Here is a 14,552-nt window from a genome sequence, read left to right as displayed (position 1 = left end):
ACTTGCTTAGCCTGTACAAAATAAATCAGCATGAGCTGATAGGAGAGAATCAGCTCCACCAGAAGACAAGTCAAGGAATGAACCAATGTGGTAGTTCAGCAGCAGCAGCAGCAGCAGAGCCTCATTAGCACTTAGTAGTTTTGTTGATCCCCACCAATCACGCTGCAATCATTGTAAAAAGTCATAGACATTAGGATCAGGAGATTAACTGACTTCCTTAATTATATTAAAGTAGCCGGTTACCTGCTGTAACAGGACTACAGATTTCAGAATGAGGATGGCATGATATATGAAAATGCCTTCAAACAGAAAAACTGCCTCCTTAAACATGCTTTTTGATATCTTTCCTGATCTGCTTGCAGTGTTCATTTTCTAAGCATATCTTAGCTGGACTGACTGATTGACTGATGCATTAAACTATAATAATTCTTCCTGGCTAAAAAGTTCACCAAACTTATTCCAGTGCTTAGTATGATAGCATGTCATTATCAATATGCTGCAGTAAGGCAGATGGTCCATTAAGGAGATCCTTTTAGAACTGGATGTGGGACATATTGCCAGGCTATCATGATGCTGTTACAGCAGATACTGTCCTAGTTCATGAACAAAAAGGTTTATGTTCTTCATGGTTATCAGTCAGATGCTTTTCACTGAGCAGTAAATGCAAGATCTAAACCTCACTGTGGGAGCTCATATATTCTTTTAACAAAATAATTTTTTAAAAGTCTAACCATAAATAGTCTTTCAGTATTAATCTCCAGAATATGAATGTATGATTGGATGACTGAGAGCTTCCTTGGTTGTTCTTTCCATCACAACGTGGAAGCACAGTCATGTACAAGAACATTACAGCATCTTGAACTCTGTCATTAAATGCTATTCAGCACAGAGTGTTTAATTGTCAGCTGTGTGACACACTATATATACACAATCATGTAGGGTAAAAGACATCATCTGGATTAGAAAAGTGTAAGACAAATATCCCGTTTTCTTCAGTCAGCAGATTTGCACATTCACCTGAATAGGCTTACCCTGGATTCCATTTCCTGTGTATTTTAAATCATGTTCAAAGAAGGAAAGTTACTTCTTTATCTACAGTAGCCTCGGTAAACATTTAGCTTCATCAGAAATCTGCTGTGTTTAGTAATGATGACTCACAGGAACAATTTTATTTTTTGAGAGTCCTTCCTTGGTTGGTTAGAAATTAAACATTTTCATTTAGCACTAAGTGAAATCTCTAAAGCCTCAATCATACTTGACACAAGCAGAGTAATCCTTAGAAAGCAATACGTTTTAAAAGCAGTTTTGATCATCAGCCTGATTTCCTGTTCAAAAGAACCCTTTTATGCAAAGAGATGAAAGTAACACAACAGCTTCATTCAACAGTTCTGTGATAGTACTTAACATTTTCTAGTCTTCATAACAATTCTGTGTGGTTTTGTTTTTGTTTTTGTTTTTCTGTTTGCTTCAGCTACTGTTTTTCTGGAGTTTTGGAAAAGAAGGCGAGCAGTAATTGCTTATGACTGGGACTTGATAGACTGGGAAGAAGAAGAGGTTTGTATAAAAAAATGTACTCTCTAATCATTAATACGAAAAGATTTGGTTAAAGATGTAAGAACATTTTTCTTTTGGATTTATTTTTAATTCATTCTTCAAAACTTCATAAACTAGAAAATAAGCATTTTTTTCCTTAGATGTTTCCTCTGGAATGTGAAGAAACTTTCCCCAGGGCAAACCAGCCTCTCTTTTACACCTTTGCAAATCCAAACTGAAGGAGATAAACCAGCCCAATGCACTTAATTCATTCCCTGCTGGCAGAAGAAGTCCCTTAAAGTAGCAAACAGTGAAAAGCAATCTTAATCATTTCCCGTGGTGGTTACTAGAAAGGAACACCGTGCTCTTGGGACTGAGAACTGATGTCTAAGGAGAACTAGCAGGTTTTGTTGTGCAAGAGAAAAGCAAGATTCTGTGGGTGTGGCAGGAAAATTGTTCCTTGAGTGGGATTTGGATGTACAGGTGTCCACAGTTTGCTTTCCTTACTCTCCAGAGACTGTACTGAAGTTCATGGAGGGACTGTAAGAGACTGCTGGAGTGGTGTGAATACAGTTGAACTTCTATATTGCTGCCTCCATGGAAAGAAAATCTTTTTCACTAGTCTTGCAGCAGAGAAGCAGACTTCTGAGTTATGGGCTTTTTGTCCATGAGGCAATGTAGTTCATTGAGGCCATGACACGGTACAATTGCTCATTTGCTGGTAGGATGGTTTTTGTGTCTGTGTGTTTTTGTTTTAATTCGGTTTGTCTGTTTGTTTTTGTTGGTTTGTTCATTTGTTCATTTGTTTGTTTGTTTTTTGAAATGCTTAATGACTAGGAAAATAAGCCAAGAACCTGAAGTGAAGTAACTTACACAACTAGATACTGGTTTCTTTATATCAACAGGAATATCAGTATTCGTGCACATATGCTGCCAAGTCTTCGTCACTTCAGGACTTTTCTGGTATATTTAAAGAACACTGATGCTGATTTACCTCTCCTGAGATTAGCAGCCTGCTCTTGCCAATGCTGATGAATAACAGAGAGAGGACACTGATACAGTCCTGCCTGAGCTTCAGATATTGATCACCATTGAATTGCAGTGATCTTGTCCCTCTTGGCTAGTTGCAAAAAGGCCACTGCTGCTGCTGGCAGGTAGGGCAGAATACAGATATATCAAACTTTAAGTCAGGACAGGATTCCAGTTCAGTGTCCCACAAGGAGAAGAAACCTTTGGACTGAAAAAATACACCACCAAGTCTTTTTTTTTTTTTTTTTTTCCCCAGGAAGATGGGTCTGGCAGACATTCATGGAATGGGATGTTATACGTCTGCACCTTTTGCCATTTAAGCTTCCTGGAATTGGGATTTATGCAGATTTATAAAGCCATCCACCCAATTTTTTATTTTTTATAGTCAATTTATTTACAAATACTGGATTCCCTAGTAAAGTTATCTTTAGGTGATGCCTTGCTTTCCCTTTTCTTTTTGTTTTCTCCTTTTCTTTTTTTTTCAACTTTTCTTTTTTCTTTTTTCCTTTTCCTCTTTTCTTTTTTCTTTTCCTCTTTTCTTTTTTCTTTTTTTTCTTTTTTGTTTTTTCTTTTTTCTTTTTCCTTTTTTCTTTTTCCTTTTTCCTTTTTTTCATTTTTCTTTTTTTTATTCTTTCCTGTAATAATAGTACTAAGCAATATCTGTCTGCTGTGGTAAGGTTCAGAAGAGCCTTTTTCTTAGGAGTGAGCACCACAGGTCCAAGCCCATTCAGGACCAGTCCTTATTCTGTTTCCCTCTCCTCTTCATGCACATGCCCACAACTCTACTTGCAACCTTGCTGCTTCCACTGAAGGTTCTTGTCCTCTTGCAGAGGCTGGCGGAAAGATTTCCTATGTAAGATTTGCTCTCTGATTTCTAAAAGCAGTACCATGTCTATGTCTTAGGGAAAAAAAAAAAAAAATAAAAGAAAGAAAGAAAAAAAAAGGCAGCCATCCCATCAGCTGGAATAACTGAAAAGACAGAAGGCAAGCAACAGAGTTTGATTTTTTCTCTTCCAGTCATAAAGACTGTCCGAGCTTCTGGCTTCTGGTAGTTGAAACTATCCTCATAGAAATGTGATGCATTTATTTTATGATGTTTGTCAAATAACATTACATTTTATAAGAGATGTTTATGTCCCACTGGCATATTATTTCAGTCTGGCCTGCAGAATAGCATATGCATATCAGTGATTTTCAGAGGACACCTGCTCCCCGGTCAGCTGGTCCTTTTTTCTCACACCAGGCTTTTACCAGTGAGGTCTGTCAACAAGGCCATAATCATGTATCCCAGGGCAGTGTTGAGTGTACCTGCTCCACAGCTATTCACTGAGCCATTCTGGAGGGAGTTTTTTCAGTCTCTAGATCAGGAAGCAGAAGCCTTTCAGAAGCAGTGTGCCAGATGGTACTTTTCCCTCCTGAATTAGAGGTTAAACATGCCAATAAGAACTCAATTGGCTGCTTCTCAAAGATTTATGTGAACAGATATCAGAGCATCAGTATCCAATTGTCATTTGAGACATCACCTCCTCCCTTCTACTTTGTTCAGGGTGCAGTGGGGTCCCAGAGGCGGGAGCTGCTTGCCTCCCAGAGGTGTCTTCTCTGGAGATGCTACAGCTGCCAGTGCCCAACCCTGCTGCACTCAAAAATGTTCTTGCTTTAAGGTCAGCTCTACTGATCACTGACTTCTCTCCTAAAAGTATCAGATAACGCACTTTTCCTTTGCCACCGGGCTCTTTGCTGGACATTGACACCAAGACAGTCACAGATTTGGAAGCATGTGTCCCAGGGTGAAGAAGTATTGAGATTATTTCCCTGTTCTGTGGTTCGAAGTCCACCTTCACTTTGCAATTGCCTTCAGCTGCAAGCAGGATGACATGCAAATCATGGCCTTCGCAAAGGAGACTTAGTTCCATGGGTGGCCCTGCTGTCATTGTCCCAGTAATCAAGATTCAGACTTCGGTAGTTTTTTTGGTTAATCCCCTTTCTACATCTGGGATAAACAGGACAATATATACTTGGATTAGGAAAGATTGGATTTCTACAAGAATTCACTTGTTGAAGAACTCAGAAACCTCCTGAAAGAAAAGGATATATTGCAGAAAGAAATTTAGAGTAGATCTTCTAGTGCAGAAAGGTCTGGGCTAAGGCAGTACACATTAATCTGTATTTGATATTCCAGAAACCAGAATAGTTTCTTCTGTGGGGAAAAAAAAAAAAAGAGAGAGAGAGAGAATTTGAATGATGCATGTTTGAGAAGGAGGGAAGGAGAACAGCCTGTTTTATTGAAAAATGTCTGTAGATTGAAAAAGTCACATCTTGTGGAGTTGATCATGATGTTGTACGTCAGTGAAACTTTGTCTCCATAAGATGAAATGTTACTCCTAAAAATCCTGCTTTCTAATAAAATCTCTGGCAATTAGATTTCCGCTCTCTATTCCATTCAGTTAGCACTGGACAAACCAGCCAACTTCTTTTATTAGCTATGTCACAGAAATCAATTAAACAGTTCTAATTACCATTCTAAGTCACAAGCTTCTATTAATGAAAATTGTTGTTTTTATTAACATTAGCTGCCATGTCTAGCCTTTGCTTCTTTCAATTTTCATTGTCAAATTGAAAAATGTTCTGCTACAAAGGGAAATTTGCTAATTCCTACCAACAATAGATTGAAATTAAAAAAAAAAAAAAAAAAGATTTATAGGGCTTCCTATCATGTTACTGTCACTTTTCTGTTCTAAATGAAGAGACGAAGAAATGAAGCAATTAAGACAACGGGAAGGAGAATTCAAACTATTCACATACATGACCTTGTGAATTCCTGACCACTACAGCTTTTCACTAAAGGAAGGCATGCCACAGCCCCTGGAGTGTCTGGGTCCCCCAGCCTGGGGACATGGGGACAAGATGTACTGCCTCCTTCAGCCCTGCATATCTGTATTTTCTTTCCTTGTAAATGAGATGCAAGGTGGGAAACATGGACAGTAACAGGGTCTTGCCTTGGGTGTGCAACAAGAAACCAACTGCACCGTGTTCCTGGGACTCCAAGCTATGTCTTCTGTCACTATTTGCAGTGCACTTTTCGTTTTCTTCAGTGTCACTTTCTGTATATTGTTAATGTGAGGCAGATACAGGACTGTCCGCTTCCTTCCCAAAGCTGTGCTCAGCATTGCTGAGTGTCATTAAACAGGTATGAAGGTTCATGCCAGAGTTTCAGTTCTGTGTGGAGATTTATCTATAAAAATAGCATTTGCATTTGCATTATCTGAATTGACTGGAGATTGTAGAAGATACCTAGATTTATGGACAGGTGTGTACAGTAAGAAAACTTCCTTATAGTGCAGATCGTAAAATGTAATCAAGCCTTGGCTTAGAAAGGGCTGCAGAAAAGAAAGGGTTTCTTGCATATTGCTCAGTGGGTCAGCTGGCAGAGCCCTTCCACAATCTGCAGAGCTCAGTTCTCGAGTGCCCTGCTTCAATGCCATCACACTCTGTCCTTTTGGATGTCCCTGGGCACATGGTAATATTACTTGTATTGTTTCTATTGCTAGATTCTCGTCTTCTCAACAGCCTTCTGCCCTGGTATGGCAGAAACAATGTGAGCAGGGCAGAATAAGAGCGAGGTAGTACCCCGCCTCCACAGAAACATGCTTTGCCTTTGTGAATACCCCAAATAAGTTTTGCTCTGCCAAGGTTCAGAAGCTTATTTCCTGTATGCCATGTTGCATTCTCACTTTCTCTATTTTTTTTTTACACATGCAGATTTTTGTCTGTGTTTAATCATAGGGATAGGCAGAGAAAAGAGATGATAGCTTGTCTAGCTTAGCCACTAGCTAATGCAGTGCTGGTTCCCTCAAGCACATACTTAGACAAACATTGCAGCCAAGCATATATGACTCTCATCTTTATTTAAATAGCATGTTATCAGGCTGCTGTTCAAATTTGGAAATTAAGTGTATTGAGAAAGTGCCTTCAAAATTTAAGACTGAGAATGAGACTTTTTTTCTTTCCCCAGAGGAATTTTATTAAAAGGATGTAGGATTTTAGGATATCTTATTTTTATTCACATCTTAAAGGCTTGCATGAGCAACTAACATTCACCAGTTTCAATGTAGCCATTTAAGGTCTGCTTATTTCTAAGCTATTAGAATGATTAACCTATAGCCATAATCAATAACTTTCAGTCAGGCAAAGTTCAATTAAGAGCAGCTGAAGTGTTGGAAGTGAACGAAATCGGTGCATTGGGCTCTTAACTATTACAACAAAATGCACAGCAGAAGCCTGGCAGAAAAGCTGCAAAGGCAGTTGAGAGGTGCCTCTGTGCTTCCTCATAGCCAGCTGTACGATGAGCCAGTTCTCCAGCATGCACCAGAGCACTGTAACACTCGATCCGATGTGTATGGTCTGCCAGCAGCTGCCAGAGTCCATCCCAGCAGCCTGGTGCTTGCGCTTGTCTCTGGCAGCATCCCTGATGTCAGACTTGGGAGACGTGGCCCAGGACAAGCCAGGACAGGCTGGTGGTGAACCTGCTGGATGGCAGGGCCGGGGGGGGAGCTGTACTGCAGCTGAAAACCACACAGTCTCAGCTGAACCCTGTCTTCTAACACAGCTGTAAAGGGATGTAACCAAGTTGCAGTCTAAGAAATCCCCAGGTTTCATTTGAGAAGAGAGTATTACAGCAAAGCAAGACTTGAAATGTCTGCTGCTGAAAGCTGCTCCTGCTATTAGTATTGTCCAAGCTAGAAAGGAATTGAGCAATACTGGATGGCATGGCCTCTCTAAATAATGAGAGTCTTTTGCTGCTGTTACCTAACTATCAAGCAAACAGCAATTGGGTTTGGAAAAAGGAGTATCCTCCCATCATTGTTGTAAAGTTACAGTATAAATAGGATAATACCAGTCTGGAAAACCCTGTGATATCGATGTTGAAATGACATGGCTTGCAGTCATATAGTTTGAAAAAGCATTGTTTAGATAAGTAGCCAATTGGGGAGTTCACTAAATGGTTCCAATATGGTTTTATGGGTATAGTGATGTATTTGAGTCCTCATGACGGATACCTGATTTCCCACCTCAACTTTTATAGTAGCTGTGCCAGCTGCTGAATTCCAAGGTGTAATTCTCGTTAACGGTGATCTGAAAAAAAAATGATCTGAAGTTTCCTACAGAGTCTTTCCTAGCTGTACTGTACATGAACATTGTCTGTCTGTTCTCTAGGAGGAAATACGCCCGCAGTTTGAAGCCAAGTACTCCAAGAAAGAACGAATGAACCCCATATCCGGAAAGCCAGAGCCTTATCAAGCATTTGCAGATAAATGCAGCAGACTCATTGTTTCTGCATCTGGAATATTTTTTATGGTTTGAGAACTTTTATTTCTTTTCCTGTTTAAAATAATACAAAGTAACTTTATCTCTGATGAGAGAGTATGGAGATACTGCATATGACTGCTTGAAAGTGCCATAAGCTCTATCATGTTTACTGCTGACTGGAAATCTGCACAGAGCAAATATCCTGAGTTTCTGTGAAGTCCCGCACTAGTTTACTCTTCACAGACTCTCACAGTTAGTTAAATCTTTCTTTCGAGGTCCAGATTCCGGAGTATTACTAAGGCTATATGCATAGGGCTATGTGTAACTATATAAGTGCTGGAATAGTGATATTATCACATTTAGGCACCAACTTCAGCTGAATGAATTTCCTTACCCTCCCCATGTAGATAAGGCAGAGTGATGAAGAGGTACCATGGGGGAGTCAGTTGTTCTTTGTATACTCTACAGAGAATTTAGCTTAGGTGACTAAAGTGATTAAAGATATCTCCTATTTTTTAAGTGTACTGCAGGGGTAAGAAAAGAGGGCTTATATTCCTAGTGCAATTGAAACAAAGAAACTGATGTTCCTTCTCTAAAATGAGGCATCCCTCCCCCTTCCAAAGCACAAAGCTACATGCATCAGGGAAGTCTCTCCTAACAGAGCAGCATGCATTTCTGCTAAAATGCTCCCTATCCCCTAACTCTACTGAATCTGTTATTCACTATTATTCACATGACAGCAGTAGCAGTAGGATTGTCTTGAAAACACAGTTGTCATCAACTTGGACCCCAGTGGAATTTACTAGTGCTTTTCCAGGTGTGTTTCTGTATTTTGCCTATATATATATATATTTTTTTTTTTCTTGAAGGGGACAATTTTCACTCTCTACCCTTTGGAAAGGCATTCATTAATCTTCTTGGCCTAGTGGTAGATCTTGCTCAAAGTGCCAGAGAGAGTAGCCTTGCCCTACAAATTGTCTCCATAATAGTCCTTGAAACAAGACAAGGATTGTTTTCACTGAAGATACTTTTTAATGTTGGCATAATATGGGCTTCCAATGAGTTAGAAAAACAATGATTTTTCCCCTTTTAGGTAAAAAATATCCCTTAAAAAGAATAGTTTTAAGCACAGGAGATATGCTTACCAAAACTTCAAGTTAGAGCTTTTCTCAAAATCTCACAGGACTGACTCACAGTGCAGTTATAAATACAGCTTCAACTGGATCGGTGGTTCCTTGTTACCAAAGGAAAGGGGTCCTTCCTCTTGGCACTATGCAGGGAATCCAGAGGCAATCCTCTAACTCAGTAACTCTGCAATGTTTCTACGTGCTGCCAGTGGTAGCAGAGAATCTAATAAACTGCCCCTTCACATTCACACACACCTAACTTTTTTTGTTCTTCTGCACTGTGATTATGTCAGACAGTGTTGTCGCTAATAAAATATGAAAGCAGCTTGATTAGCACTTAATGTTTTCAAAATCATTTTTCCCATCCAATTACCTTAGATATGCTTTGGTTTTGACAGGTTTCAGTTGTTTTTGCATAACTTCAGTATACATCTAGCTTTTGGAAGCACTATCTGTCTTTTACTGAAGAAACTCTCACTAGCTAATAAGATAGCTAACGGGTACTGTGTCAGCATTTGTATGAGATGAGTCACCCATACTAATTCCCAACTGTTTGTCCTTTAGGTGGTTTGCTAAACTGTGACATAAATTGGTCACGATGGAAAACAGTTGTCATTTAGTGTTCAACTGTTGCATATGGAACATCAAGCGATTTAGCAGGCTGGCTCAGCTGCATGGCTCTCACATTATAACTGTCACATTTGCTGAAAGACTCATCAGAGAAGACATTACCAGGGCAATTGAATTTGTTACCTTCCCCAGATAGAATCTTTACAGAACTGTAGCAAGAAACAGCTTGCAAGGGGAGCTTGCCATGGTTGTTGCCGAGGCAGTGCTTACAAATGGAGACTTTTTCCTGCAAGCGTGAAGCACAAATTCCACCCCAGATACAACACCATCACATTGGGACATCAGTTTGAGAATAGCCTTTGTACATTGTCAAACATGCGTGTAAGAAAAATTCCCAGTTCCCAGAGCTGGCAATACTGTTTTCCACATTAATGCTGTGGAGCAGGTACATTGGTCAAGAAAATGCTTAAAATGAAAGATTATTTTATTATGACTTTATAGGTATTTTGCATTATGGAAATAAAAACGAATTCAGAATAAGAGGAATGTTCATGTTGAAACTTTTCTCTAGAACCAAAGTTGGTGTATATTTCAAGCCTTTCTTTTCATTGGTACAGTTTTGAGTTTCAGAAAAAAGTTAACGCCTGTTCTCTCTCTCTTTTTTTGTTTTGTTTTGTTTTGTTTTCCTCCTTCAGATATGTGTGGTGATTGCTGCTGTTTTTGGCATTGTTATTTACCGTGTTGTGACTGTCAGCACTTTTGCTGCCTTTAAGTGGGCTTTAATCAGGAATAACTCTCAGGTTGCAACTACAGGGACTGCAGTGTGCATCAACTTTTGCATTATCATGCTACTGAATGTGGTGAGTAAAACTCATATATCCAAAGTGAGTCACCAGATTGGTAGATATCTCAGCCTGCAGAGTACTGAATACTTTCAAATCCTGACTTCAGCAGAAACAGAGGTTACACGGTGCCTTGCTAAGCTGGACATGACATTTTTGTTTATGGACATGTCACCACTTATGTAAAGTACAATTCTGAAACCAATACATTAAGTAAAGCATGTTTGATTGTTCTAAAAATGTTTTAGGAAGACATGTCCATGCTTCTGTTTTATCCTTTGCCTCTTTTTTTTTTTTTCCTTTTTCATGTTTGCAGGTTTCAGTCTGTTTCATTAATATCCTTGTTTTTAATAAGTGTTTGGTTGTTCTTTTTTAAATACAGTGGCCAAGCTTAGCTCTTATTTAAACTAATTTCTGTTATTTCAGCTTCAGTTTTCATGGTAGCACCAGTCAGGATATGCATGTACAGATACAATGCCCATATATGCAGAAGGGGTGAAAGCTTCACAAGGCTTGAGCAGACATGACTTGTTCCATGAGCTGCTTATGGCCTTTTCAAGGTGACGGCAGCAGAGATGTGATCTAGGTGCATTTGGGGGGAAGGGGTTGCTGGCTGGCTGAGGTTAGCCTACTGTGGACATGTGAAATGGTTTGGGACTGGGCTTGGGCATTTCCAGGTAGCAACAGCCCCAGTAAGAGAATTTACCATAGACTAAATAGGGGAAGAGTTTCATCCTCCCATCAAGATGCAGATACTGCTGTGGTAGCAATGTGCCTTCTGTTAATTGATCTTGGCAAGAAATGTATGGCCTTTTACTCTCAGATAAGTGTGTTTTGTCAACTGTCATTATAAGAATGCATTTTAAGGGAGAGGAGGAATCAGCCTATGAATCATCCAGGTACTGGAGCCAGGGCCGAGTATCTCTGCCCACTCAATGGCAAGAGTCTTCTGTCAAGAGCATGTTAGGCTTTGCTTCAGAACATATGCTGACTTGCCTGGGCAACTTATAGAGGAATTATAAGGTGTTATTTCAGGCCTGCATGCTTACAAGGGCTGGCTTGGAGATTATTTTCTTACCTGTGTAATAGCCAAGCATTTCCATCATCTAAAAAAATAATTCTAACAGCCCATCTTTTATACAGCAGTAGGTTCCAAGTGTTGTGGCAGGACTTCACTTCTCCCTTGTCATAGGCAAGACTGGATTGGTGATTAGAACAGTCTATCAAGAACTATTGACTATGTTTCCCCCAGGGTGGAACAATAGGCTGAGAAAGGGCAGAAAGAAGAGGTGGAAGCTGTTAATTCTCTTTGAATTTGTACTGAGGGCTCTCTTCTTCTATGCTATTTTTGATTTATTGTTTGTTATCTGCAGCTTTGGGGGATTTTCTTTAATCTACCTAGAGCACACAATAAGCATAGAAGAAATAAAAAGAAAACTATATATATCTATGTCAGTACAGCATCTGTTTCCAAGTCCTCAGTATAAGCCATTGTATATGCAGTGAGGCAGCAACAAAGCAATATTGCACAAACAAAAATATTTGGTTCTCAAAGAGTTCTACATCTTAGAGAAATTTTTAAAATAATGAAGGATGGCTTGAGGTTGCCTTTTGAGAAACTTTATTTCCCAAAATATATCAAATTAATAGAGCACTGCAAAGATGGATTCCTTAAGCCTTGTGCACATTGCCATGCAATAGGCACCGTATCCTTAGAACTGGATATCACTCATGGAAACAAAAGATCCCCAAAATATGAAACTGCATTAGCTGCATTAGTAAGAGGAGTTACAAACATAAAACCTCACTTCCTATGATGGATGAATGTAGTTTACTGAAGGACAGTAGTGCGGTTTCTTTTGAAAAAAAAAATCTTTTTTTCCCATCAGCAAGTAGGTAGTTGAATCGTGTACAAACCGTGACTCAAGAAAAACAGCAATAGAAAAAGCTAAGACAGCGTAATAAAACCAGAATGGACCAAGACATATATAACAGTAGGGAATTCACTGCTAGGAAGCCTGGAAAACAGCCAGTGATTCTAATACAAGTTAACAACCTCTCTAATCATCAGAGGAAAGGTACAGACCACAAGTAAATTCTAGACTGGATGCTCTGAGAGCTAGGTAAATACACTGATGCATCCATCATGACAGAATGATCTGATCTTCAAGCGTAAAATCACCCAGACAGTCATGCTGCCTGACCTGGGAACAATCATTGGCTTTACTTAGGTTAATAAAAGCTGTTAATTCCAGTGACACTGTCCACAGAAAATAAGAACAACTATATAATCCTAAAGGAGGTCCCTTGGGATGAGTAGTGATAAACTGCAGTAGCAGGTAATCTGGTCCAAATGCTGTTAAGAGAATCTCTAGTGCAGTCTTACTGTTCCACGAGGAACAGCAACAACATACAGGTTTGATACCCACATCCACAGAGCAATGTACATTTATAAAATAGTGTACTCCCTGCTGGGATCAAGATATAAACCATCCAGACACTTAGCACTTTTACAGTTGCCCTTAGGAGATGCTTTTAAGCCTAGAAGAAACCATCTTTTTCATTACTTGAATCAAAACCTTTTACACCAAAGGCAGCAAAAAGCTGCTCATAGTAAGAAGTGGTTGTTAACACAGATGAGATAATTCAGGATAACTTCAGATCTTAAACAGTCAGTTTAATCTATAAATTGTACTTCAATTTAAGTAACAACAGTTTATAGGGATAACTGCAAATAAAAAGAAACATTGCTTATATGAACTTCAGAAATAACTAAGTACTTGAGCCTGAAATATGAGGAGTTTTTTACCCCTGTATGCATCAGTGAGAATTAAGGACATTTAGCATTTTGTGGGAGCAGGCCCTAGCCTCATTTGAAGCAAATGGAAATAGTTGTATTAATTTACATGAATAATGATGGTGGTGTGCTTTACAGGTTCAAAAGCTCTTTGCAAACAGTAACTGTGGAAACACTCCAAGTTAGTTTTTGTAAGCTTTATTAAGTTAGCAGTTTCACAGAGAATTTGAGATCTTGGTACGTGTTAATCTCAGCAAGTGCCACTTAGGATTTAGAACAGCATCACTGACGCAGGGTAAAATATGTGTCTGGAGGTAGGGATTATGAAAGGCTTTCTCTGAAGAACCCTGACTCCCCAGTGACTTTCATTCCTTTCAGCACCAGAGAGAAAGAGAAAAAGAAAACAAAAGGAAAAAGAAAAAGGGGATAAAAAAAGAAAGAAAAACAAAAAAGCACCAGAAAACTGCATCCCAGAGCACAGAGTGGTTTTCTTTGTGAGATAAATGTTCCATAAGTAACTAAAACAAAAATCCCAATCTACAATTCTGCTTTGTGTTTTGGAAAAGTTGTCAAACACTTTTTCACTGTGTACATAAAATAGGGACAGTGATAGCTTTTTTTCCACATGTATTGGGGATGAAAAGCAATGTGTACAAGCTTTACAAATATCATTATTCTTTGATTGATTCTCTGATTATTGTATTATTACTATATAGTTTTATTATCCTCATTGCCAGAGCATCACAGGGATCATTTGAATGTCAGATTTAACGTGTAAAAGCAATTACTTAGAAACAGTACTATAGTTTTTGAATTGGCCATGTTCTAAGAGGCTGTTTCTTCTCTGTTACAGCTGTATGAAAAGGTAGCTCTTTTCCTGACAAATTTAGGTAAGTGGTGTTAAATACACAGTTCAATGATATTGTGCTGATTTTTTGTCCCTATATTGTGACAGCATTCAAACTGTCTGTATAGATATGAAAAGTCCTGATTAATTTTATATCTATAAGAATGAATGTTTTTCTTAAGTTTAATAAAGAAGTGTATCAACTAAGCTATAGTGCGATTGAATCAGCAGTAACAAGAAACCCACCTGCAGTCCTTGGTTCCTGTTCCAACCCCTTACCTTGTAAAAAGTTAAACAAGTTGTTACCATGGGGGCAGAAGCATAAGTTTTCAGAGAGACTGAATGTTCAAAACTCCCAGATTTTGCAGAAACCTGGAAACAAGGGAATCACTTTTGGAAGCCAGATTTGTAGCTTGAAACTGAAGTTCTTACTGACTCTCAAACATATCTGTGTAGGAGGGTCAGTATTTGGGAGGGAAAATAACAAGGTGACTTGTCAG

At 39.0% G+C, this 14,552-nt stretch overlaps 1 protein-coding gene across 6 annotated transcripts in view; it reads left to right on the top strand.

The window, feature by feature from the left end:
• ANO4 (anoctamin 4) overlaps nucleotides 1-14,552 on the top strand; it is a 191,522-nt gene that overhangs the window by 152,560 nt on the left and 24,410 nt on the right. For all 6 annotated transcript variants that reach the window (XM_040556216.1, XM_040556239.1, XM_040556231.1 and 3 more), the window contains 4 exons: nucleotides 1,472-1,554; nucleotides 7,777-7,917; nucleotides 10,262-10,426; nucleotides 14,059-14,095. In XM_040556216.1, the coding sequence (XP_040412150.1) occupies nucleotides 1,472-1,554; nucleotides 7,777-7,917; nucleotides 10,262-10,426; nucleotides 14,059-14,095 (426 nt within the window). The remainder of the gene's footprint in view (nucleotides 1-1,471; nucleotides 1,555-7,776; nucleotides 7,918-10,261; nucleotides 10,427-14,058; nucleotides 14,096-14,552) is intronic.

Source organism: Cygnus olor, chromosome 1 (genome assembly GCF_009769625.2).
Source record: "Cygnus olor isolate bCygOlo1 chromosome 1, bCygOlo1.pri.v2, whole genome shotgun sequence".
NCBI lineage: Eukaryota > Metazoa > Chordata > Aves > Anseriformes > Anatidae > Cygnus > Cygnus olor.
Note: the sequence above shows the minus strand (reverse complement) of the source record. Positions and strands in the feature narration are given on the sequence as shown.